At 49.1% G+C, this 26,715-nt stretch overlaps 1 protein-coding gene across 6 annotated transcripts in view; it reads left to right on the forward strand.

The window, feature by feature from the left end:
• The window catches only part of RIN3 (Ras and Rab interactor 3), a 118,108-nt gene that overhangs the window by 16,045 nt on the left and 75,348 nt on the right, over positions 1 to 26,715 (forward strand). For all 6 annotated transcript variants that reach the window (XM_089908140.1, XM_089908141.1, XM_089908138.1 and 3 more), the window contains exon 2: positions 20,109 to 20,316. In XM_089908140.1, the coding sequence (XP_089764266.1) occupies positions 20,109 to 20,316 (208 nt within the window). The remainder of the gene's footprint in view (positions 1 to 20,108; positions 20,317 to 26,715) is intronic.

Raw genomic sequence — 26,715 nt, forward strand, 5'->3', positions numbered from 1 at the left:
CTTTGCTCAGGCATGAATTGTAGCGCTGTTGGCTGGAAGTTCAAGGTTAATGAATCAACGGTATGTATGAAATAAGGTGTCTTTAAACAGAAACACACATAAAATAAGACAGGTCTTGATCAGTTGATGAAAATGTTGTGACCAGCAGCTTGCAGGAACCTACCCGTGTGTTTCCCCCAGAAGCAATGGTTCTGTTTCCGTTAACTCCGAGTCTGTGGCGACTTTGTAAAACATACCAACTACAAATGCTGAGAATGGACTGTATGTACGTCGTACAGATAAGTCAGCCCCGAAGCTCTCCGCTAAACTGTCTGCACGTCAGTATCAGCAGTTCATTCCTCTGGATTAAGAAGTGCCTGAAAAAAAAAAAGAAAAGAAGTGCCTGACTTGTGCGTGGTCTGTTTTTAAGATGCACACGTCTTTGAGATAGGCACCATCCCTTCTGTCCCTGGACTTTGGTCCTCTCTCCCTCCAGTGAAATTCAAGGCTTGGAAAGGACAGTTTCCAAGGAGGGGAGCAGTCGGTGCCAGTATGTCACATTCTGTGATTCTCACAGATGCGTCTTTGTAGGGAGCAGCGTATCCATCAAGGCATAAAAATCGGGGATCGTTGGCATTCACAGATTTGACACTAATATTACAGCGATTATGTCAGACCCCTTTGCTAAAAGCTGTTTCTCAGTTAATTGTCACAGCCCTGTGAGGCTGGGGTTGCAGTGCCCAATTTACAGGCGAGGAAACTGAGGCACAGAAAGTGACTCAGTGGAAGCCCTCGGCAATCCATGGCAGAGCCGGGACCCGAATCCAGGTTTGTCCGAGTCCAGAGCCTCTGGCCTTCACCCCTGAGCTCCCTGCATCCCTGTGCTGCATCCCAAGATTCCAAGACCCTGCTGCCTCCCCTAGATCCAGGTGTGCCTGGATCCTGGGAGGGATGCTGCCCCCAGCCTTCTGAGCCCCATGGAGGGGGTGACCTCGTAGCCCCCTCCCCAAGTTGGCTGTATATGATGGGCCAGGTGGAGAACCTTGGAGGTGCAGAAAGGGGCACCGACCCCACCCGCCAGCCTCTCCCTCGTCATCCACTGACCAAATCACACCCTATAACCCCTGTCCTTGGAGTCGCTGGGAAACACTTTAACCCGGAGGGGTGGCGTGTTCCTCTTCAGTGCACCTTCCTCTCTCCCCGCCCCAGTGCCTCTCGATGGTCCCCAAGGTAATGAGCCAGTGGCCTCGGCTTCCTCCACCTCCCACACTTGAAAACTCACCACCAGTAACTTCCCTTATGCTAAGGCATTAGGGACTATGCACACTGTAAAGTCTGCGGGGGGGAGGCGGGCGGGAGCCGGGTACCAAAACCCTAGAAAGGATGCAGCCCTGAGGGTGGAATTTCAGGCGGGAGGTGGGGCATCCATTTAGTTTTGTGAGGTGGGCCCGGGCCCAGGAGGCACACTGCCAAGAAGCATCAGGACCAGCGAGCCTGGGACGTGCTCGTGACCAAGCCGAGGAAGTGTGGTAACGACAAGTGTAAGGTGGGCTGCAGGGTAACTCAGTGTTGCCCAGCGGGTGGAGGAATGTGGTGCTGTAGCAGTTCCTGCAAGGTGCAGGTCGGGGCCTGGCGTCCCCAGCCTGTGTCCTCGGGGTGAGGGCAGTGCCCGCAGGAGGGCAGCTGTCGGGCTTCAGCGTTGCATTCGGCCCCAAGCCCTGGGCCGGCCCTGGACCTGACCCCACTTCCAGTTTAGAAATGGGGGTTCACTTTGTCAAAGCACATCCTTCTCGCTCTGTGGTCATGTTTCACCCTTCTGGCAACCTCTGAAAGAGCGGAGGGATGGGTATCCTTTCACTTGTTTCACTACTGAGAGAACTGAGGCCCGGGGAGGGAGTGGGGCGCTTGCCCAAGGACACACAGCAAGTCTGTAGCAGAGGCTAGAATAGAGCCCGGCTCCCTTTCCAGGGCAAAGCATTTTCTGCACCACTCAGAGCTGTCCAGCATGAGTAGTGTCCACAGCAACCATCGACAGAGCCATTGTGAAGCTCTAGATGCAGTTGGCTGTTTTGTCCTCACAGCAGCCTTATGGGGTCTGTGCAGTTGTCAGTCTCATTTCACAGACCTTGAAAGGCTGGTGTCAGAGTGGAATTCAGTCAAGCCCCGGACGCTAAGGGTGAGGGACAGAGAAACGCCAGCAGAGGTCCAGCAGGGCTGGGGGTGGGGGCCTGGGTGAGGGCGTGGAGGGCCCTTGGCTCCCCTTCTGGGCTGAGTCCTGTCCGCCATGGGGCTGCTGCTCCCTCCTCAGCCCCACTGTCAAGCCCGAGAGGGGAGGGCTGTGATCTCCTTCCCGTTTCCCCCAGATGATAGGGAGCCGCTGAGTAAGCAGCAGGCCAGGCCAGAGACCAAGGTCACGGTGTGACTTGTGGGCTGCCACGTGGTGTGGGCGCTCCTGGAGGGAGGCTGGCAGGGGCAGAGGGAGGGCCTCCCCAGAGCTGTCAAGGCCTCCTGTTTTCCAAGCCTGGCTCATCTGGGGAGGAGAAAGCAGCGGAAGGAGGGTGGGCAAGGACTCTGGCAGCTCTGTAGGGATAGGCCTGGGGAGGCCTGGGCTGGGATCCATGTGCAAAAGGGGCCTTGTCTGCAACCAGCCACGGGGGGCAGCTCCTGAGAGAAGGGGGCCTTAAACGCTGGAACAAATGACCGAGGGCACAGTCTCCTTTCCCAAAGAACTTTCCAAGTAAGGTAATGGCTAATGGTAATAACATTGACATGTATATCGTTGTCTTTTTTATCTTCTTTCTTTTTTATTTCTTTCTAATTAAAAACAAATCCCCCACACAGTACACGAATTCACACATGCTGAAAAGATTTAAACAATAGAAAAGTCTAGACCTACACTGTCCAATACAATAGCCACTAGCCACATGTAGCTATTTTACAAATTAAATTAATTAAAATGAGGTAACAGCTGCACTGGCCGTATTGCAGATGCTCCATAGCCACAGGAGCTGATGGTGGCCATACTGGACGGTGCAGACATAGGACATTTCTGTCACTGCACGAAGTTCTTTGGGGAAGCTCTGGCTAGATCACGAACGGGGAAAACCCTACCAACTGAAAAATAATTTCTGGAATCAGTTTGGTTCCTTTGGACCTGCTTTATGTATTTACTTATGTCTGGGTGTCCACCCTTCCCATATGCAGTTCTGTCTGATCTGCCCAGCTACTTGGCCCTATGAGTATGAGGATGACATTTCTCTCTCTCTCTCTCTTTTTTTTTTTTTTTTTTTGCAGAAGAGGAAGTGAGGCTCAGAGAAGGTAAATGGGCCATAGGTAAGGGGAGGGTCAGCATGGGTTTGTTCCCTAGGGTCAGAGGCCCTTCCCTTGGTGTGTCCAGGTGACCGAGGTGCAGCCAGCCAGGGACTACGGCAATCTTTTCACATCCCTGCACATTCCACTCAGTGGTATGTGAAGGAGAGGCCAGACAAGCACATTGATCTTCCAGGAAGACTCTCTGCGGGGCGTCTATTCTTCCATTTTAATTGTGTCCCCTGCAATGTTCGCCTGTTATTTTCTGACTTTCGTAGTAATACACACTCAGTGTAAAAGTTTGGAATGTGCAAAAAAAAAGTGTCAAGAAGGAAACAGAAATCACTTAATCCCAGGATTAACAGCCGCTCGCTCGTGGACCAGCTTATACTCCTGCCGGTAGAGCAGGAGTGGTCCGCTTCCTCCACAGCCCCGTCATGGAGGTCTGCCTCATGATAACCGTTCTCATGGGCTCTTGTAGTTTAAACTCCAGATTCCCTGATTCCTCAGGCTGTTGAGAAGCTTTTCAGACCTTTGTTGGCCATTTGGATAGCCTTTGTGTGAAGTGCCGGCTCAAGCCTCTTGCTCATTTTTCTGTTATATTCATTTTTGTTTGTCTTGTCTTTTCATTATTGATGAGTCAAAGTTCTGTGTATAATCTGGTTCTGAGCCCTTTGTGTTACAAATGTCTTCTCCCATGCAGGGCTTAAATTTCACTCTCTTGATGGTGTCCTGATGAACAGAAAGTCTTCATTTTAATGCATCAATTTTTTAAATCATTTATTTATTTGGCTGTGCTGGGTCTTAGTTGCGGCACGAGGGATCTTCGTTGCTGCGCGCGGGATCTTTTAGTTGTGGCATGTGGGATCTAGTTCCCTGACCAGGGATTGAACCTGGGCCCCCTGCATTGGGACCGCGGAGTCGTAGCCGCTGGACCACCAGAGAAGTCCTTTAATGCAGTCAAATTTAACAGTTTATTTAAGGTTGGGGTGTGTGTGTGTGTGCTGTTTAAGAAGTCTCTCTCTTCCATCAGATTATGAAGGTATTCTTTATTTCCTTCTAGAAACTTTTTTGTTTTGCTTTTTACATTTAAGTCAGAAGAGCCTTTGTGGAACTGATTTTTGTATGAGCTGTGAATAAGGGGTCACGTTTCTGTCTTTTTCCCATGTGGATACCCAGTTGTCTCAGCACAGTTTGTTGCAAAGTCCTTTTCTCAACATTCTACTGTGACCATATGTACATCAAGTGACTGTGTGGGTGGGGTCTATTTCTGGACTCCTCTAGTCCACTGACCTACGTGTCTGTCTCTGCACCAGTACCACACCTTCTTAATCACTGTAGCTCCATCATAAGTCTTGATATCCAGCAGACCAATCCTACCCTTTTCTTCAAGTGTGTCTTGGATGTTCTTGGCCCTTTGCATCACATGTGCCTTTTCACAGAACACATTTGGGGTTCTCTTTGGGAGTGCACCAATTCTTTCAGTCAGTTTGTGGAGAATTCATACCGTGAGAGTATTAAGTCTTCCACTCTGTGGACAAGATCTACCCTTCATCTCTTTCTTGTATTGTATTATAATGATTAATATTTAACCTTACATCGTGAGTAGGAGTCTGGAGGGATTTGGCAGAGTGGTTAAGTACATGGACTATAGACTTAGAGAAGGCCAGGGTTCAGATCCCAGCCCTGCCACATTCCACAGCCTCAGTGAGTTGCTTAACTTCTCTGTGTCTCAGTGTCCCCCTCTGTAAAATGGGAACGATAACCAGAGTTACCTTGTAGGGTTGTTTGTTTTGTTTTGGTTTGGTTTTGGCCACTCTGTGTGGCATGCAGGATTTAGTTCCCCGACTAGGGATTGAACCCGTGCCTGCTGCATTGGGAGTACGGAGTCTTAACCAAAGGACCGCCAAGGAAGTCCTGTTTAGGGTTGTTTGAAAAGGTTAGCTTAGTTAATATATGTGAAGCAGTTAGAGCAATGCCTGACACACAGAAATCTCTGGAAACATTACTAATATATTTTTGAGTAGGTAATACATTCACAGGATTCAAAATAAAAATGTATTAAAAAAAAAAAGACATACAGTGAAATAGTCTTCCCACCAACCTTATCCCCCATGTGGCCGTTCACATACCTGCCCCACTAATTATTAGTTTCTTCTGTTTTCCTTCAGAGAGACTTTATGCAAATACAGGAAGTTCTTCTTTTTTTTTTTCCAACAAGGGAGCACAGTCTACATACTGTTCTGTACTTTGCTTTTGTCACTTAACCACATATACTGGAAACCTTTCCATGTCAGTACACAGAGAGCTTCCTTGTTTTTTTTCGTTTTTTCTTTTTTTACAGTTGCGTAGTATTTATAGAGGCATTGTATTCATTGATTTACCTGTCCCTTTATGATGGACATTAGATCGTTTCCAGTCTTTTCTCCATTACAGACAATACTCCAATGAATCCATGAGTATCTCTGTCCAAGCATCATTTTGCACATGTGCAACTCTGTCTTTACAGATGTATTTATTATTCCAGTGTTTGTATTAGATTGAATATCTAAAATCACTTTCTCTGTAGGTCAAAAACGGTGGAATGTTGCCACTTTCATATGGTACTAATATTTCCTTAACCACTCAGTCATTTAAAAATTTTTATTGAGCACCTATTCCATGCTGAGCCTGGACACACAGCGGTAGATGTGACCGACACCAGAACACAGAGTTTGGGGAGGGGAAGAGACGGGCATGGAGCAAGCAGTATTGTTTACCTTTGGATTGTTTCCAGTTTTTGACGACTCACACTGTGAGTCACGTTCCAGTGAACATCTTTGTCCATTAAGCTTTATCCGCATTTAAAAAATATCTCTTTGAGACAGATTCTAGAAGGGGCATGACCTACACTGTGCAGTTTTCACCAAAACAAGAAAGCAGAGTTCTCTGGTGCTCCTTGTACAGAACGCAGCTCAGTTCCGCATCTGAAACCCCCTTGACGAGAACTTTTCTTTTTCAAAGTTACGAACTCTTTTACTTCTTTTTGCAATAGGTGACATAATCACATGGTTCAAATCCAAAAGGCACAAAAGGATGTATGGGGAAGTGCCTCCCCGCCCATCCCTGTCTGCTCATCTCCCAGCCTCCTCCCTCTCCTCCTTCCCCCCCGGCCCCCGGGGGCCTGATTACCCCCCCACCCCCCCACCCCCCCACCGCCCACCCCCCACCCCCGTCTCCTTGGAGATGCCTCAGCGCATCTTAATGTGCACGCATCACAAAGATGCTCGGGGCCTGCCCACTGGCCTTGGTGATCAGGGTTCTTGTGTCCCCACTGCCTCCAGCTTCAGTCTAAGCCAGGAAATTGGTCCCCCAAATTCTGTCTTCTCCAGTAACCATCTCCATGTTCAGTGAAATTTCCAAGAATTTTCAGGGTGGAGGGGGCGGGGGAGGGAACGTCAGTGCTCTTTCACTATGTGTGACTATTATTGTAAGTATTATTATGATAAGTCTCGAATGGTGTTGGTCCATAGTAGATGCTCAGTAAGTACTTACTGGATGAATGAATGTATGATAACATCATTGAATGTTTGCTATATGCCGGGCAGTATCTTGAACTCTTACAACAATTCCATAATATAGTGATGCTTATATTTCCTATTTTAAATATGAGGAAATTGAGGCGAGAGAGGTTTAGTTACTTGCCGAGGCCACTAAACTGGGATTCTAACCCAGGCTGTCTGGTTCCCGAGCCCATACTTAAACTGCTAGTCGCCATACCACTCAAGGCCTAATTGCACACAGCACTGGGAACAGAATTGGTACCATCATCTATGAACCGGGTCCTGATGGGAGTGGCCAGTCCTAACCTAGGCCTGGCATTGGGGGAGGGGAGGTCAGCAGGACAAGCAGGCTGGGTCACGTCAGGCTGGATTCAAGGGCCTGGCTGGGATCGGGAAAGGGACTGGCACCCGTGAGCCAAAGCAGCTTACAGAGAGAGGGTGGAGGAACTCAGCCCCAGTTCCGGGAAGGCCACGGGCATCCAGGGCTAGAGGCCAGGCGGAGGGAAGCTGTGAGCCAGCAGTCAGAGCATCTGAGAAACGGCGTGTGGGAACAGCCACCAGAAGGGCCTCAGCACTGAAGCCGAGTGCCTCCCGTGGGCTCCACCCAGGCCCCAGTGGACAGGTGGACAGCAGAGCATCCAGCAGGCCGCCTGGGGGCAGGGCTGCGAGCCGGGCACTGCCTGACACATGCTGGGTGGCAGAGTCCTGCAGCACACAGGTGTGGAAAGTTTGAAGGCCTTTGACCCACTCGACCCCTTGATGTGGGCTATGACGTGCGAACTGAGACAGCCAGACCCGTTCTCAGCACTTCCGGGGCCCGGAAGACCTGCTTGAGCTGACTTCCCCTCTGCGAGGCTCTGGGCAGGGGCCTGCCGAGCCCAGTCCCGGCTTCCCTGGGGTGACCCACCGAGGGGTCGGGGGCTCAAGCTGCACCCGTGCTCCACCTCGCCTTGGAAGGCCTTTTGGTCTCGGGGTGAGGAGACACGTAGGGAGCTTTCTCACAACAGGATTCCAAGCACAGTCCTTGGAGCCTCAGGCGTCTGTGGGGACCCGCTAGGGCCTCTTGCGGTTATTTGGCCCGTGGAACTGGGCTGGAAGCATTGGCCAAGCGTTTGCACATTATACATGTGAGAGATGCTGATTCTGAAACCGGCTGCCTCTCTTCCATCTCCACGTGACCTCTCTGGTCATCCTGGAGCTGCGTTGTTGGTTCTGTGTCCTCCAAAGGCTGGGCCGGAGGTGCACCCAGGCGGCAGCTGTAGCTCAGCTTCCACACGTCCAGGAAAAAGCACTTGGTGGAGCGGAAGCCACAGAGAAGCTGGCCTGGCTGCCTGCCTTCTCTCAGGCTGTCTGCTGGGCCAGAGCCAGCCTGGCTCGGCAGAATGCCTTCCGGTGGCACCGGGCCAGGGGTCAGTTGAGTCACAGAATCATGGAATGCATAGTGCTGCAAGGAGCCCCAGTCCTGGGTCTCGTCTGTGCTCAGACAATGCATAGCCCAGGACAGAGCCTGTGGCAGACATCACTAGGAGATCCTAGCAGTCTTTCTCGGCTGAGCCTTTAGCATAACAGTCCAGGCAGCTGCTGCCTATCAACTGGGGTTCACAGGGAAATCCAACCTACTTACCATTCCAGATCTAGTCTAGTCTTCTCATTTTACTGAATAGGCCGCTGAGCCTAGAGAGGGGAAGTGAGTTACCCAAGGTCACAGAATGAACAACACAACCAGACCGTGGCCTCTTGAGTCTGAGCTCAGTGCCATTTCCTTTATATCATACCCATTCTCCTGATGAATACAGGATTTGCACGTAACTACTCATCTCCTAAACTCTTGTTATCTCCCTTCCTTTCCACCATGTGACCGCAACCTCAGAATCCAAAAAAATGTCCCATAGTTCCCCAAGAATGTTATATATGCAGCTGCAGAAAAGCTGGTGCTGTCTTAGGTCATGTTAATAGGAGGAAACTATCTAGATTGAGGGAGGTGATGGTCATGCTCTTTTCTGAGCTGCTCAAGGCACACCTGGGGAATCCTTTCCCTGCTCGAGACTCGACATTTCAGATGGAGAACGGATGATAAAACAGTGGATACTCAGAAGGATAAAAACGGTGCAGATGAGGGGGCTCAAAACCACTCCATAGTTTATGATCAACTGATTCTCAACAAGGGTGTGAAGAAAATTCAATGGGGAAAAAAATAGTCTTTTCAACAGATGGCTCTGGGACAGCAGGATATCCAAATGCAAAAGAAGGAGGTTGGACCCTACCTCACACCATGCACAAAAGTCAATTCAAAATGGAACAAAGACCTAAGTGTAAAAGGTCTCAGACGAAAACAGGGGTGAATCTCCATGATCTTGAATTAGCTGTTGATTTCTTAGGTATGACACCAAAAGTACAAGCAACAAAAGAGAAAATAGATAAATTGGACTTCACCAGAATTAAAAACTTGTGTTTCAAACGACACCTTCACCTTTTCATCAAGAAAATTAAAAGACAATACACAGAATGGGAGAAAATATTTGCAAACCAAACACCTTATAAGGCACTTGAATCTGCATATAAAGAACTTAACAATAAAAAGATAAATAATCTAATTCTAAAACAGGCAAAGAATCTGAATAAACATTTTTCTAGAGAATGTATACAAATGGCCAATAACTAAAAGATTCTCAACGTACTTATACATCAGAGAAATGCAAATCAAAATCACAATGAGATATTCACTAAACTTATCGTGGTGATCTTCTCATGATGTATGTAAGCCAAATCATTATGCTGTACACCTTAAACTTATACAGTGTTGTATGTCAATTATATCTCAGTAAAATTGGAAGAAAAAAAAGTACAATGAGATACAACTTTATACCTGCTAGGATGGCTATAATTATAAAGATAGATAATAACAGGTGTTGATGAGAATGTGGAGAAATTGGGACCATCCTGAATGGCCAGTGGAGTTGTAAGTTATTTAGCCATTTTGGAAAACAGCCTGGCAGTTCCTTACATGCTAAATATAGAGTTAACGTATGACCCAGCAATTCTAATCTTAGGTATATACCCACGAGAATTGAAAACAATGTCTGTACAAAAACTCATACTTGAATATCAGCAGCATTATTCATAATGGCCAAAAAGTGGAAATAACCCAAATGTCCATCAACTGATGGATACGTACAATGTGGCATGTCCATACAATGGGATATTATTTGGGAATAAAAAGAGATAAAGCACTGCCGCATTCAGTGAGCTGTGACCACAGGGGTGAACCTTAAAAACGTTATGCCAAGTGAAAGGAACCAAATATAGACCCACATATTGTATGATTCCATATATGAAATATCAGAAGACAAACCTATTAAGACAGCAAATGGGTAAGTGGTTGACACCAGCTGGGGCATTAGGAGGAAATGGGGAATGACAGCTAATGAGAACAGGATTCCTTGCTAGGGTGGTGAAAACGTCCTAAAATTGATTGTAGTGACAGTTGCATAATTCTGTGATTATACTAAAAACCATTGCATTGTACACCTTAAAATATTATTAAAAAGCAAACCACTCCGTATGCAAATTCATGGAGACAATGTGTGTAAACCACTGTGGGGCTCAGTGTCAGCCACAGGGGAATAGCTGGTAAATGTTACCTCTGGGTACCACGTGGAAGAGGGGGGCTCTTCAACCTGGAGAAGAGATGGCACTAGGGGTGGGGGGAGGAGATGTGCTGGCCTTCTCCACATAGTTGAAGGGCTGTGTGGGGGTGGGATGAGTTGTCCCTGTGGCCTTAAAAAGTGTAGAGAAAGAAACAAAAGGAGAAATTTCAGAGGAGTAGATTTCATCTCAATAGAAATTGAGGATTGCTTCTTGGAATGGGTTTCCCGGTGAGGTAGTGAGCACCCCGTCATTAGAGGTCTTCAAACAGATACAACTATGTGTTGGGATGGTACAGAAAGGACTCCAGTGTTAGGGGAACATCTGAGGCAGAGGACAGTGTTAAAATTCCAGTGGGTGTGCTGCAGCTGATAGGCTCACAGAGGCCTATTGTTCAATATTTAGGAACTTCAAGCTAATTGTTAAGCCATTGATAGCTTGTTATCAGCAATGGTGGGAGTACTTACAATGGCAATCAGCATTCACTACATATCAGGACTTTTTTTTTTTTTTTGTCCGAGACCAGTGCTTACTAGCACATCACTGATCCAGACCACCTGCTCCAACAGGTCTTTTGGTATGCTTGTTACTCAACAGAACTTGGGTCTGCTCACCCACATACAGCAAAGCCAGTCCACTGACCCCAGGTTGTAGTGAAGGAAAGTACAGCGTTTACTGTAGGTGTCAAGCAAAGAGAATGGGCAGCTCATGCTCAAAAGGAAGACCCGAACTCCCCAATGGCTTTCAGGGAAGGGTTTTTTGTTTTAGTTTTTGTTTTAATTAATTTATTTATTTTTGTCTGCCTTGGGTGTTCGTTGCTGTGCGTGGGCTTTCTCTAGTTGCAGCGAGCAGGGGCTACTCTTCGTTGCGGTGCATGGGCTCCTCATTGCGGTGGCTTCTCTTGTTGTGGAGCACGGGCTCTAGGCACGCGGGCTTCAGTAGTTGTGGCACGCAGGCTCAGTAGTTGTGGCTCGCGTGCTCTAGAGCGCGGGCTCAGTAGTTGTGGCGCACGGGCTTAATTGCTCCACGGCATGTGGGATCTTCCCGGACCAGGGCTCGAACCTGTGTCCCCTGGATTGGCAGGTGGATTCTTAACCACTGCACCACCAGGGAAGCCCAGGGAAGGGTTTTTAAAGGCAACATTTGGGGTGAGGGTTGCAGCTCAGGGATCTTCTGATTCGTTGGTGGTGAGGTATCAGGGTGGTGTTTTGGGAATCTTAAGCATCAACCTGGTTCCAGCCAGTCTGGGGTCTCCTGCTTATTATGGTCAGCATGTAGTCACCATCCTCCACCTGGATGGCTTGTCTTAGTTTCTGCAGAACGATTGTTATGCATATCCCTTGAGGAGGAACTAGGACTCTGTTTTATCACTGAACTATTGTTTAAGCTGTCTTTACTTTTCTTGATTGACTACTTTCCCTTTGTTTCTTCATTCTTTCACTTCCCTAATTAGTAACTGCTTGAATCTGCTCTTTGGAACTCAAGGAAGGCCTAGGAGACCAAAGCCTTTTTCTACAAACAAGAAACGGGGGACAACGAGGGGCTTTTGTATCCAGGAAGGCCCCAAAGTGCCCTACTCAGTTTTAATTTCCACTTTTCTTTGATACACCTCAATCCTGAGGGGAACAGGGGCGGGACAAGAAAGGGAATAAAGTTTTGGATTGAGAGGTTAATCATAAACTTGGCAGGGGAACTCAGTTCCAGGGGGGCTTCCCCACCCCTAAAGTTCCCAGATCCTTCTCCTTTACCAGCGGGAACCCCTTCCCTGCTCTGCCCCAGGGTCTGGTGAGCCTTGACTTCCCCCATGAACTGTCTTGAGCTCTCCATCTCATCTAGGAGTTACCACTTAAGTGTCCGCTGTGTCTGGGTTCTTCCTTATGCTGTCCCATTTGACCCTCACACAACCTTTGAGGTAAGTGGTGTAGATGAAAGAGTTAATCAGTAGTTGATCTGGAAAGAAATGGAAAATTTTGTTTGAGCCAACCTGAGCATTATAACCCTGGAGACAGTCTTTCAGAGAGCTCTGAAAACTGTTCACCCCTTAGAGGTCAAAACACAGGTAGATACGTTTTTGAGACAAAGGGCCATACTCAAATGACATATAATTGACAGTTTACAGAATCCAGATCTACATTACAAAGCACGCAGTGGCCCCTTACAAGATTAAGAAGGAATGTTATCTCCTAAGGAGGTCTGGTGAATGCAGACGCACAGCACACACGAAAGAGGAGGGAGGAGGCCCAAACCGGCAAAGAAAACTTTTATGTTTAAATTTTCTCGTCTTGCCATAAAATATGAATTTTATTTTCTCAGTGGCATAGTCTTCCTGTTTACAGTGGGGGACACTGAGCCCAGGAGGGGTGTTTGTTCATCGTATCAGAGCCTCCGGAGGAGGCGGCTCCCAGCCCCAGATGCCTGCCGCCCGTGCTGGACTGTTCCCGTCGGCATCTTCACCTGCAGCTGGAACTCCAAACTGTTACTCCCTCTGCCGTCAGCTGCTGCTCTTTGGCCCAAGTCTTGTGCTGCCACAGTGCAGAGAAACAGCCCCAGTGACCTCCTCTGGCTTCTGCTCTGGTGACCTTGTGGCAGCTGTCAGAGGATGTTCCTAAAAGTCCCCTGGGGCCTGATTCTTTGAATGGACTCATCTTGATGACCTTTCAACACAGGCCCTCAAGGCTCCAGAACTGACTTAAAAATGCCAAGAAAAAAATAGCGGGAGTGAATCCCAGGGAAATTGCCCTGGTGGAAAGAACAGGCTTAGGTGTTCAGAGACCGCCCCCCTACCACCTTGGCTTGTGACATGCTTTGGGACCTTGGGAGAAGATGTGTGCATGTGGGGGTTTTGTTTTGCTTTTTAATTAAATATTTCAAAGGTAGCGAAATCTAGAGGAAAAACATAGCAATGCCCTGGTCACCCATAATTCAGCTTTGTTAAATCCTACCCTTTTGTCATATTTGCTTCAGATGTTTTAAAAGCAAACAAATCATTACAGAACTGGCTGAAGCCTCCTTCACACAGTTCCCTGATCCCATTTTCTTCCAGCCCCTCTGAGGTCACCATTATCCTGAATTTGGTGTGCATGTGTATCCACAAACAAGACACAGAACTGTTGTGTACGTTTTTACACTTTATAGAAATATTTTCATTCCTTCTGTAATTTGCTTTCTTCACTCAACATTGGGGATTTGGTTTGCTTGACTTTAAAAACTCGTTAACTTTTTTCTTTTGAAATAATTTCAGACTCCCAGAAAAGTTACAGGGTTAGTACAATGAATTCCTGTAGTACAGTCTTCATTCAGATTTACCAGTTATCAACATTTTGTCACATCTGCTGGTTCTCTCTGTCTCCTTCATTTTTTTTTGAACCTTGTGACAGTAATTTGCAGACATTGTGCCTCTTTACGCCCATATATTTCAGTGGGTATTTCCCAAACATGGACATTCTCTTACCTAACCTCAGCACAAGAATCAAGATCAGGGAATTAATATTCATGCAGTTGACAGGATTTTGAGATTTAACCGTGTCGCGATTGGTTCCTACCTTTCAGCAGCTGTGCAGTAGTCCAGGGTGAACTAATCACAACTTATTTATCGTTCTCTCACGGACGGACTTTGGTTGTCCCCATTTTCTCTCACTATAAATGCTTCCATTATCAATCATCTCCTTATACCATGTGCGTCCTGGGAGTGGGGCTGCTGGGGCCTGGGCTACGGCACCTCCGTCTCTTTTAGATTTTGGAAATCATTTTCAGAGCAGGTGCAACTGTCTTCATTCTCATGGAGTGCTGTACCCCGTTGGTGCTCTAGTGCCATTTAGGGGCTGAGCAATGGGCTCTCGCCTATCTTAGGCCATTTCTCATGTTGCTGGTGTTTGTAAGAGAAACAGGGCATGACCATGTGCGTGGTTACCCCAGGTAGAATAATGACCTATTTGAGGTGTTCTCCTGTATCAGACGATGCTTGATGCATGTTACGTGTGGCAGGTATTACCAGCTCCATTACACAGATGAGAAAACTGAGGCCCGTAGGGGTTAAATACCTTGTCCTAGGTCCCACGGCCAGATATGGCAGGGATTGGGGCTGAGGCTGTGTGAGTCCTAGTTCGTCATCTTCAGGCTATGCAGAGTGTGTGAAATGACCACCGCATCTCTGATTGCGAGTTTGTCGTGAGAGGGGTCCACTGAGAGGCTGCTGCCTCTTCCTGCAACATCCCACCTCCCCCCACACCCCTACACGCCTGTCCCTGTCATCTGGTCCCTTCCTCTCTCTACAGAGGGAGTCATTTCATTTAAGAGCAGTCAGCATGGAGGAGAAGGGAGAGGGTGGGGGTGGGGGACAGCAATGAGCGACTGTCCTCCCTCACCCTGGGAGTGTCAAGGCACGGCTGGTTCTCCGGGCCTCCAAGGTCAGAGCCAGAGAAAACTCCCCTCTGGGGTTTCTGGACGGTCCAGCCCCAGCTCGAGAAGTCGGTGCCATTTCAAAAGGAGGAAGGCTTTGGGCTTCTGGAGGCTCACGGTGGGCACAGGAGCCCCACCAGGCAATTCAGTTACAGCTCTTAGAGGTTTACTCTTTATCACTCCAGAGATAATCATCAAGCACGGTGTGTCCTCTCATCTCATTTACGCCCAAGAGAAACCCTCTCCGCTGGTTTTACTTACTCCCCGTTTTACAGAAGAGGAAACTGGAGTCAGCGTGGTTATGTAGGCAGTTAAGCCCCTTAGCGAGTCAGTGCAGAGCTGGGATAACACGCGGGCTCGGGAGGCCCCAAAGCCACCAGGTCTCCACCCTGCATGCATTTTTGTGACAAACAGATGTATTTTCACATATTTATTTAAAATGAGTTTTAATCCTATAAATAATGCATAATTAGCATACAAATTTGAAACAACTCCCCTGCACTTCTCAGAAAAAACTGTCCTTAATGATGTCTCACAGAGCCTTCAGGAAATTATTTTTGTGTATAGTTATATTTCTATGTCTCAGTGTGTGTTTGTATATATTCCAAATGGGATAAAAAAACATTAACGAACGCTCTTTCTTTGCCAGGTACTACAAGGATACATATACATGGGAAATTTTTAAAATTTCTTCAAGAAGTAGAATAGTGTAGAGGTTATAAACACAGACTCTGGATCCAGATTGTCTGGGTTTGAACGTCAGCTCTGCTATTTATAGGCTGTGTGACCTTGGATGAGCTAGTTAGTCTCTCTGTGCCTCAGTATCCTCGTCTTTATTTTTTTATTTTATTTTATTATTTATTTATTTATTTATTTTATTTATTTTTGGCTGCATTGGGTCTTCGTTGCTGTGCGCGGGCTTTCTCTAGTTGCGGAGAGCGGGGGCTACTCTTCGTTGCAGTGCGTGGGCTTCTCATTGTGGTGACTTCTCTTGCTGTGGAGCAGGGGCTCTAGAGCGCAGGCTCAGTAGTTGTGGCGCACGGGCTTAGTTGCTCCACGGCATGTGGGATCTTCCCAGACCAGGGCTCGAACCCGCGTCCCCTGCGTTGGCAGGCGGATTCTAAACCAAGAATATGTTCCATGCCTCTCTCCTAGCCTCTGGTGGTGACCATCAATCCTTGGTGTTCAAAACCCATAACTCAACTCTCTTCCTCTCCCTGCACATGGCTTTCTTGTATCTCTGTGTCTTTTTTTATTTTTGGCCACGCCACGTGGATTGTGACATCTTAGTTCCCTGGCCAGGGATCGAACCCGTGCCCCCTGCAGTGGAAGCGTGGAGCCCTAACCACTGGACCTCCAGGGAATTCCTCTGTCATTGAATTTAGGGCCCATTCTAAATCCAGAATGATGTCATCTGGAACTTAACTACATCTACAAAGAGCCTTTTTCCGAATGAGGTCACATTCACAGGTGCCAGGTGTTAGGATTTGGGCATATCTCTTTGGGGGACACAGTGCAGTCCACTCCAGTAGGTGTGAGGATGCCTGTGTGCTGTGGGCTACTTATGGATGCAGAGGCACATTGCTGCCCTGATTGGCATTACCAGGGCCCCTCCTACCCTGGCCCTCGTGTCATTTGTGTACTCATGCACCTTGCACAGAGTGACCGGGCCGTCCCATAACATTGATCGCTGGGACCAGGTCTCTTTATGTCAATACAGCCACTTGGCCTTGAAGCTGGGGTGAGGCCTGCCTGAGGTCAGGATCGTGGGTGGGATGGAGACGGCCTTTTCCTGATCCTCCCCTTCCATCCCACACTCCCCCCAAGTTCCGGCCAAGTCTGTACAAGAGGGCCTCAGTTCTCCTTACAATGAGGCTTCATTGGAACTTTCTGAGCTGCTTCCCTGGGACCCACACAGGCAGCCCGAAGCTGGCGCCCTCATGAGCTGGGAAATGGCGGGGCCTTCTTCCACACAGGCAGCATCCAGCCAGGATGCTGCACCCCGAGCTGACACCACACCACCTGGGTGGCCCCCTCGGGCGGCCTCTCCACCCCAGAGCAGAGCTCTCCTCCCCACCTCACCCAGGTTTCATAGGCCGGTGACCGGATGCAGCACCACGCCAGGGAGCGTGGACACACCACGCCAGGTCACTCCTTCCCTTGGGAGCTAAGGCCAGGATGCTGAGCCCAGGCCTTGTCCCTGTGGCCCAGGGCAAGGGTTTCCCTGGTGTCTGACCACACTGCGTCTGGGTGGGGCAGCACGGACAACCTGCCCCTTGAATCGGAAGGCTGTTAGGACCGCTGGTTAGAGCTAATTGCTCTACTTCCGGTGAGCAAGCAGAAGGAAAACGAGTCATGGAATGGTTTGTCTTTCCGGTGGAATTGCTCTAAAGTTTTTAGGCTCATTATTCTGTGCTAACAGTGCCATTAATTACCCGGGGCCCCCGGGGCTGCCTTCGCAGGGCCCTCAGCTGGATCTTGGCTGGTGAGAGGGAGGGCATGGGAGCTGGGGTGGCCGACCGTGCCAGCAGATGACATATCCAATGTGGGCTCAGTGATGGTCCCTGGCAGTTAGAGCTGGTGTGGCCAAGCTGTTTAATAACAGTAATCATGGCAGGGAAGCAGCCTGCCCGGGTGCCGGCTCAGGGCGTTCACATCTCTGCCATCCTGCTCGAGCCCGGCAGTCCAGCCTGGAGCCCCAGCATCAGCACCAGCATTTAATAGTCGCAAGTGGGCATCTAGAGGCCCAAGGTCAGCAGGGACTCAGAGATTAGGAGGCAACTTCCTGGCCCCGTTACCATTCTTTGGCCTGGTCACAGCAGGTGTCCGTGTCACTCTATCCCTTCAGGGCTCTTGCTCTGCTGCTCCTGTGACCTGGTGCAAGGCCCAAACCTCCCCTAGCCTCAGCTGCTCCTTCTGTAACGTCTAGACCTTGCTGCGGCCTTTGACACTTACAGCTTCCACGCCAAGCCTCAGGTCCTGCCAAGCCACCACTTAGGGGGCCCTGAGCAAGCCCTTGTGACTCCTGCCCTGGCCCACCCAGCGGGAAAGGAGAACACTGGAAGACTTGGGCAGCTCCTGGAAAGCAGTATCTCAAGAGCCTTTGGCCTCTTGAGTGGTTTAGTCTGAGAAGCAGACAGAGGTAGAAACTGAGACCCTAAGAGGGAACAGACTTACCCATGGACTTAACTAAGCTACCTAAGCCTAGTTAGTGGCAGAGAGGGAGCCAATTGCTGTCACTCCAGCTGCCATTAGAGTCCTAACTGGCCTCTGGGGGAAGCCCTGGGCCAAGTGAGAAGGTTTTAGGATGAGTATAAAGCCTTTTTGGTGCCAGAGGACGTTGTGTGTTTCCAAGGGAGGTTGGAAAAACCTAACAGGCCCCGAATGCTTGTTTCTGGGTAATTCTGGCCTCCACTGTTTTCACTGCTTTCCCAGAGGAGATGCTGGACCACATTTCAGGGCTTGGGAAGAGGTCACATCAGTATGAGCTGGGCCGCCCTGGCCTTGAGCTCCAAATGAGACCCAATTCCACAGCCTGTGGACACCCATGGGGCTGCCCTGCTGCCCCTTCCAGACCCATGACTCCTGCAGCTGCCTGGGACACTCCTGTCGGCCTGGTGACGTGGCACACTCTTCTGTGTGGACCCAGAGGGGAAATCCATAGGAAACCACGGCACACGCAGCATCCAGGGAGGGAGGGCTCCTTGGAAGCTTTAGAGTGGAGGCGTCAGAGGAGGGAATTTTTAGCACACTGACATTGCCAGATCTCTCATCACCACACACCTTTCTAGTCTGGTCTTTGCAAAACCCAACACCGCTAGACCTGTTTAATCCCACACTTCCCAGTCTCCCCACCACCCAGAGAACCACCAGGACCCTCGCCCTCCCCTTGAGGAAATGCTCGTCCCCTCGTCAGGACTCCTGGCTCCCGCTGCCCTCTGACCTCAGCAAATGATTCCACTTTTCTGTGCCTCTAACAGGGCTCATCCTGGCCTCCTCCCACCCCACCCCACGGCAGCTCCTTAACAACCAGCTTTATCTCTGGTGCCCATGGGCAACATCAAGGGACATGGAGCAAAGGAGAGGCACCAGCCACATCTTCCTGGCTTTATGACTAGCCCCTTCTGTCTGATTTAAGGTTTTCACCCCTGTAGATATCCTGAGATTTCGTTCCTCAGGTAGAAGGCAAACAGACCACATAGCCCACCCGACTCAGGATTTGAGGCACCAAGATGCTGTTCCTCCTTTTCTGGAATCAAAACTCACATGCCAGTGTGTAGGGGGTCAGGTGGAGGGAGCATGTTGGGAACGGTCTGGAATCTCTTAGACTGGACCTCTACTTTGTCTTGCCATTTCTCAGGCCTGTGATTCTCTTCCTTTCCCCAGGGACCCTGACGTTTTACATCGTCAGCTTGGGGGTCAGGGAGTGTCGACTGGGAGGGGCACAAGAAAGCCTTCTGGAAATGTCTGTATCAGCATATCTAATAGAAATATAATGCAAGCCACATATTTGGTTTTAAATTTTCTAGTAGCCACACCGGAAGTAAAAAGAAATAGGTGAAATTAATTTTAATAATGTTTTACTTATCTCAATATATCCGAAAATTATCCTTTCAATATACAATCAATGTAAAATATTATTAGTGAACTATTTTGTGGTCTTCTTTTTTTTTCATACCAAGTCTTTGAGATCCTGTGTGTATTTTATACTTAGGGCATGTCTCGGTTCAGACAACTCACTTTTAAGATCTGATGTGGCTAGTGGCTATGGTATTGGGTAACACAGCTCTCTCTCTTGATCTGGGTGGTAGTTACACGGGTGTAGACAAATGTAAAACTTTGTCTAACTGTATACTAAAGACTAGTGCATTTCACTGTGTATAAATTACACTTCAATTAAAAAGTGTTTTAAAAACCCTCTTCAGGGCTCTGCTCAAATGCCGTTGTTTTCCTGAACCCACCCTGGCTTGGAATTAGCTACTTCCGTTGCACTGTGCTCCTGTTATATTTATTCCAATCTTGTGCTACAGCTGGTTTTTTCTGTGTATGTCTCACTCATTTTATTATAAGCGCCTTAAGGCGAAGATCACGGTTTGTTCATTTTTTAATTCCCCAAAGGGCCCCTGGCTACATAGATGCTGAATAAAGAAGCATGGTTGAAGTGAATCCCCGTTTGTTGTAAACCCCTCTCTGGGCTGGCAGCAGGACGGGCTGGTCATTTGATTCTGTTCTCAGTCCTATTCCAGATGTTGGCAAAGGAGAGGGACAGCAAGAGGAGAAGGAAGATGGCGTGGGGCCTCGTCTGCCAGTCACTCCGAAGAACTGCCTTCCTCTCCGGGGCATCAGCGTCCTGGAGAAGCTCGTCAAGACCTGCCCGGTGTGGCTGCATCTGGGTCTGGGCCGGGCAGAGGCGACCAGGATCCTGCACCGGGAGGCGGCCGGGGTGAGTCGGGGTCTCTCATGGCCGGTAGGCGGGCACGGCTGTCGGGAACTGCGCGGGCTCCCACGGAAGTAGCTGCCCTCTGGACAGCTGCCCATTTGCTCTCTTTTCTTAGGTTTTATCAGCTTTTCGACCAGAACTCAGGAGCAAGGGACTGGTGGGAGGTGTGGTTTCTGCTCTGGGGAGCAGGTGTCCCACTGGGGATGTACGGCTGGCAGGGGCTCTCTGGGCGTATGGGTGCCCGCGGCAGGACTGACACTTTGAGAACTCAGCCAGGGACTAGAGAGTCTCCGAGCCGGAGGGAACTGAGAAATCATTTTACACCCCCTTATTTTACATGTGAATATGAGGGGCTGTGTGATGGAATCGAACGTGTTTTGTTTTGTCTTGTTTTGGAGTCAAGCTCTGTGAGTTGGGAAATGGCTTCAATTTTTTGAGCCTCACTTTTCTCACTTTGAAATGGGGCCATTAATAGTATTTGCCTCCCCGTGGTATAAGCATTACAGAGGAAGATAGATGCCACGCACCACGCGTTTTCTCTTACGCGCTACTTCCTTTAAAATTGTTTTTAATTTGTTTAATTTTAAAAGTGATACATATAAGTATTTACTGTAAAAAAAATATCAAGCTGGACAGAAGTGATAAAGTAAGAAGCAAAGTGTCTGATAAAGGTCTCTGCCACCCACTCTTTTTCACCTAACCTATTTCCCAGAAGTCTTTTTTTGTTTGGGGCTTTTTTAAAATTGAGGTGAAATTCACATAACGCAAAAGTAGCCTTTTTTTTTTTTTTTTTTTTTTGCGGTACGCGGGCCTCTCACTGTTGTGGCCTCTCCCGTCGCGGAGCACAGGCTCCGGACACGCAGGCTTAGCGGCCGTGGCTCACGGGCCTAGCCGCTTCGCGGCATGTGGGATCTTCCCGCACCGGGGCGCAAACCTGTGTCCCCGGCATCGGCAGGCGGACTCTCAACCACTGCGCCACCAGGGAAGCCCCAAAAGTAGCCATTTTTTAAGTGCACAATTTAGTACATTCACAAGGTTGTACAAGCACCACCTCTATCTAGTTTCAAAACATTTCATCACCCCAAGATAAAACCCCGTATCCATTAAGCAGTTACTCCCATTCCTTCTTCCCCTGGCCCCTGGTAGCCACCGGTCTGCTTCCAGAAGTCACTTCTGCTGGGCATGTGTGGCGTATCTGTCCATTCATCTTCCATGCAGACACCTACATCTGTAACAGCTAGCATTCACCAAACACTTTACTGTGTTCTGGGCACTGTCACGTGTATAAGCACAGTTTTCCTCACAGCAGCCCTCTGAGGTAGGTAATACTAATATACCCATTTCACAGAGGAAGTAACTGAGATACGAAGCAGTTAAGTGACCTCCCCTAGGGGACACAGCGATCGAGTGCCTGAGCTGCCTTTTGAACCCAGGCAGTCGGGGAGCTCCCGTGCTGTATCATACACACAGGTTGTTTTTGACCGAGATGGAATTGCATCTTATAGCCATTTTTTGCTGTTCTTACCTTCAATGTGGTATGTATCGCTACATTGTGTCCGGGGAATAGTCCAAGCTCCTAAACACAGGGGGCTCAGGTAGTTAGCAGACTAATTCATCCTGGACTAGATAAAATCCATCAAGTCAGCAGTTGTACCTGAACTTTGGAATTACTGGAACTCATGGGGCCTCCAGCAAAGTCCCACAAAGTCCCACAGAGCCTCCTGCCATACTGAGTGGGGACCGTAGAGGCCTAAAGACCCAGCTGAATCCCTCCGGGGCCAGGGGAGGCCTCCCCCGGGGCATGGCCCCAGCTGGGGAGAGGGTTGCGGCGAGGGGTAGGGGGGGAGGCAGGGAGACCGTGTCCTCAAGGAAACAAGATCTGTCGTTTCATTCCTCCCCACCTAAAGGCTTTCAGTTTCGAACTGCCTGAGGCTTTAGAGCAGATTATGAAACTGCATAGAAAATAAAATCAGGGATTCATACCAGCAGGTGTTCCGGTCGGTATTCCCAGGCTGCAGCCCCAGCTGGTCGTCCACTCTCCTAATAGGATCTGAGGGGATTAGCGTCCCACCCTTCTTGGGAGGATGCAGCTGAGAAACAGGCCCAAGTGCAAGGTTGTGGTGTGACAAATGGCCATTTTCTGGACCTTACTTGGTCATCAGGAGAGGTGTGTCCAGGCATGCGTGTAGATGGGGGTGGACCAGACAGTGAGGACCGTCCCGGGAGACGGCAAGTGGGTCTCCAAGGTGAGCTGCACTGGGTTTAAGTCATGCCCACTTTGTCCAAAGGTTCGATACTCTCTTCAAAAAGTTTACGACAAGCCCAACTCAAAACAACAGTAGTGGTTCTGTGTGGAGATTGCTTATTAATGGCAGGCCCTGTACCAAGTGTCGTATGAACGTCACCTCATTTAATCCTCGCAATAATCCTGTGAGGTGGGCTCTGCCATTATCCTCATTTTACTGATAATGAAACTGTGGCTGTGAAGAGTGCCCTTGGGGTTCCCAGAAGCAGAGGATCTGGGAGGGGACCCCAGGGGGCACCAGTGGGGGAAATAAGACAAGGAAGGGAGGGCAGCTAATAAAAGGTATGTGTTGGGCTTCCCTGGTGGCGCAGTGGTTGAGAGTCCACCTGCCGATGCAGGGCACGCGGGTCCGTGACCTGGTCCGGGAAGATCCCACATGCCGCGGAGCTGAGCCTGCGTGTCCGGAGCCTGTTGCTCTGCAACGGGAGAGGCCACAGCAGTGAGAGGCCCGCGTACCGCAAAAAAAAAAAAAAAAAGGTACGTGTTGATGCAGGTTACCCCTGGGGGCAGTGGAGCTGGCTTCTGCTGGGGCACTTTGGGAGCCAGGGTAGAACACACATCTCAAGGTCATTCTGCCCAGAGGGCTGAGGGAGCTGATATTATCCACTGACTGCTGATAGCCATTGGTTCCAGGCAATGGGGGATGAGGATTCGTGTTCCAGCACCACCTCTCTGCTCTCAGTATGAGAAGATCTGACTCTGGCCAGAAGCAGCCGGTGAGCAAAGTGATGCCAAGCTGGCTGTTGGAAGCAGGACTGGGGTCCACTAAAAAGAGTGGGCAGGGCCCCAGCAGCCTCTACCACTGGGAGTGAAGTCACCTGCCCAGGGTCACACAGCTATTGAGTTACAGGGCTGAGATTTGATCCCAGTCTTGGCTAAGCCAAAGCACACCCCTCACAAGGGTGAAGGTTAGTAGCTGGAAAGAAAAAGAAGTAATGTTTTGAGGTCAGTCAATACCAGATGGGTTTGGGTATAAGACACGTTTATAAAGACGGATAAAATCTGATCTTACCACTGTCCTCTCAGAGGGTCTGGTGGGGGCTTCATGCACGGATATGAATAGGAAGGCATGGGGAGGGGATGTCTCAGTGCTGGGTAAAAGGCAGGACAGCGAGTGACCTAGAGGAGGCGGGGAGCCTGTCCAGGTGGGCTGATCTGGGCAGACTTCCTGGAGGAGACAGATGCTGAGCTGGGCCATGCAGGATGGATGGGCAGGATTGGGATGGGGGAGCTGAGTGGGTGGATGGGTGATGGAACAGCACAGGCTGAGCCCCAGAACTGGGCATGAGCTGGGCTGGGGCACACAGGGAGGGAAGAGAGCATGACCGCAGGGATTGGAGCCAACTGGAGTCGCTGGAGGGCAGCACCAAGATGCATTCATTGCCTTGCAATGCCAGTGTCTGGCTCAGGCTTAGGTGCAGAGTATGTCTGGCTTTGGGTGTTCGTTAGAACAAGTGAATGAAGGATGGCAGGGAGGATGGGGCTGGTTCTGGGGAGCTGGCAAAGCCGGGCCAGTTGCTCAGGGCCTGCCTGCAGTGAGGGACGAAGGTCACGTGGCTGTGTTTACTTTCCAGGTGAGCACACATCACACAAGGCTTTAAGCCTTCATCCCAGGCTCCGTGGCTACAAGAGGCCCAGACACCTCTTCACCCCAAGTAGGTGGAGGTACCCAGGTCGCTATTTTATAACTCAGGGACTGAGTATAGAAAACGGAAAGCTTCAGGCTGGGTCCTGAAGTGACACCCTTGTCCAGAGCCTTGAATCTAATCCCAGGAGTGAGACCACGGGCTACTGTTAAGACCGAAGGTGATGGGCTAAAAGAGGTCAGCCGGGCCCTTCCTGCTATTGCCCCCTTACTCTCCCTCTGAGACCACAGGGACTGGGTCAGCCCCGAGGACAACAAAATTGGAGGAGATGCACCTTCTGTTCAATTCTCTGCCCTCACACCCCACTCCTCCCCGTGAGCTTCTGTATTTTCAAGCAGAAAGCAAAGCCCTAAAGCTCACGCTCTGATAAAAGACTGGCCAACTTTTACCCAAAGTTGTTCTTTGCATGATCTTATTGATCCTCACAGCGACTTCTGTCTGGTTGGTGTTATTAGTGTCCCCATTTCCAGATAAGGAAATGAAGGCACAGAGAAGTTAAGTCACTTGCCTGAAGTCACACAGCTAGTAAGAGCAGAGTCTGCATAGTATGATCTTCAGGAGATGCTGGGAAGGCCCTTTGCTGCATAATATCACTCTCATGGAACTGTCTGAAATTCCACCAGTGCAATGGCTTCATCGTTTTTAAGATATAGACACTGGGTAGCCCCCAGGCTGTGAGAGTTCGGAGGGTCCTCAGAGATAACCTGGACCCACCCCTCATGGCACCAGTGAGAGACAGTGCTTCATCATGTCTGGGGCCAGTGGTCAGGAGACTGGAGATCCAGCCCCTTTGTCCCAAATATCTGTATGACCTTGACCATGTCCCACCCCCTCTACTACTCCCCATCTCCTGCAGCCTGCTTCTCTGATAAGGTTCTGGGAACATATTGGCCCATTTCTGATTCGCGTATATCCAGAGCAAGGCAATCAAAAGCCATCTTTATTCATCCTGCACCCAAATGGTGGGGTGTTTTTTCTTTTAGTTTTATTTTAGAAGTTTTTGATTTATAGAAGAATTGCAAGGACAGTACAGAGAGTTCCCTTATGTACTTCTCACCCAATTTCTCCCACTGTTAACATCTAACATGAGTATGGTACATTTGTCACAATTAATGAACCAGTATTGATACATTAGTATTAACTAACGCCCATACTTTATTCAGATTTCCTTAGCTTTTACCTAATGTCTTTTTCTGTTCCAGGATCCCATCCAGGGCACCACATCACGTATAGTCATAGGTCTCCTTAGGCTCCTCTTGGCTGCAAGTTTCTCAAACTTTCTTTGTTTCTGACGACCTTGATGGTTTTGAGGAGTACTGGTCAGGTGTTTTGTAGAATGTCCCTCACCTGGGATTTGTCAGATGGTTAGACTGGGGGTATGAGTTTTGGGGAGGAAGATCCCATAGGCAAAGCGCCATTCTCATCACATCATGACAGAGGTTCATACTGTCAACATGATGTCACTGTTGATGTTGACCTTGATCAGCTGTCAGTTTCCGCTGTAAAGTTACTCCTTCTCCTCCCCCTTTCATACAGTTCGCTTTGGAAGGAAGACACTCTGCACAGCCCACACTCAGGGAGTGGGGATTTATGCTCCACCTACTTGAGGGCGGAGCATCTACATAAACTACTTGAAATTCTTACGCACAAGAGATTTGTCTCTTCTCCCCCATTTATTTATTTATTCGACCACTTACTAATATCGATATAGACTCATAGGTACTTATTTTATGCTTTGAGTTATAATCCAATACTACCATAATTATTTTATGGCTCAAATTGTTCCAGATTTGGCCACCGGGAGCTCTTTCAGTGGGCCCCTGTGTCCCTTTGACATAACCCCATCATTGTGCGTGTGTTTTGATTATTTGTTTGTTCAGAGCACTTCCTTACTTTCTTACACTAAAAGATGCTCCAGATTGTCTTGTATATTTCTTGCCTCAGTCCTAGGATCGGCCATTTCTCCAAGGAACCCTTGTTCCTTTTATTGGAGAATAATATTAGAAACCAAGATCTGGCGCTATGTGTGTTCATTGCTACTGAAGTGTCATTGCTTCTAGGCCAAGAGGTGGTCTTTTAGGGAAAGAAACCTCTTGTAAGATTGCTTTTTGTAGTGAGGGGTTAGCTCAAGAGTTGCAAGGCTTTCCTGGTGGCGCAGTGGTTGAGGGTCCGCCTGCCGATGCAGGGGACACGGCTTCATACCCCAGTCCGGGAAGATCCCACATGCCATGGAGCGGCTGGGCCCGTGAGCCATGGCCACTGAGCCTACACGTCCGGAGCCTGTGCTCCGCAACGGGAGAGGCCACAACAGTGAGAGGCCCGCGTACCGCAAAAAAAAAAAAGAGTTGCAGTAGCCTGAGTTGCAATATGGACCAGCCCACATTCAAGGCATCTTCCCCTGCTGTGAGACCAAGGAATACCAGTTATGTCCAATACGGTTTGGCGAAAGCA

The sequence above is a fragment of the Delphinapterus leucas genome, chromosome 2 (genome assembly GCF_059928025.1).
Source record: "Delphinapterus leucas isolate spDelLeu-1000000601 "Yukka" chromosome 2, BTC_Dleu_Yukka2, whole genome shotgun sequence".
Lineage (NCBI taxonomy): Eukaryota > Metazoa > Chordata > Mammalia > Artiodactyla > Monodontidae > Delphinapterus > Delphinapterus leucas.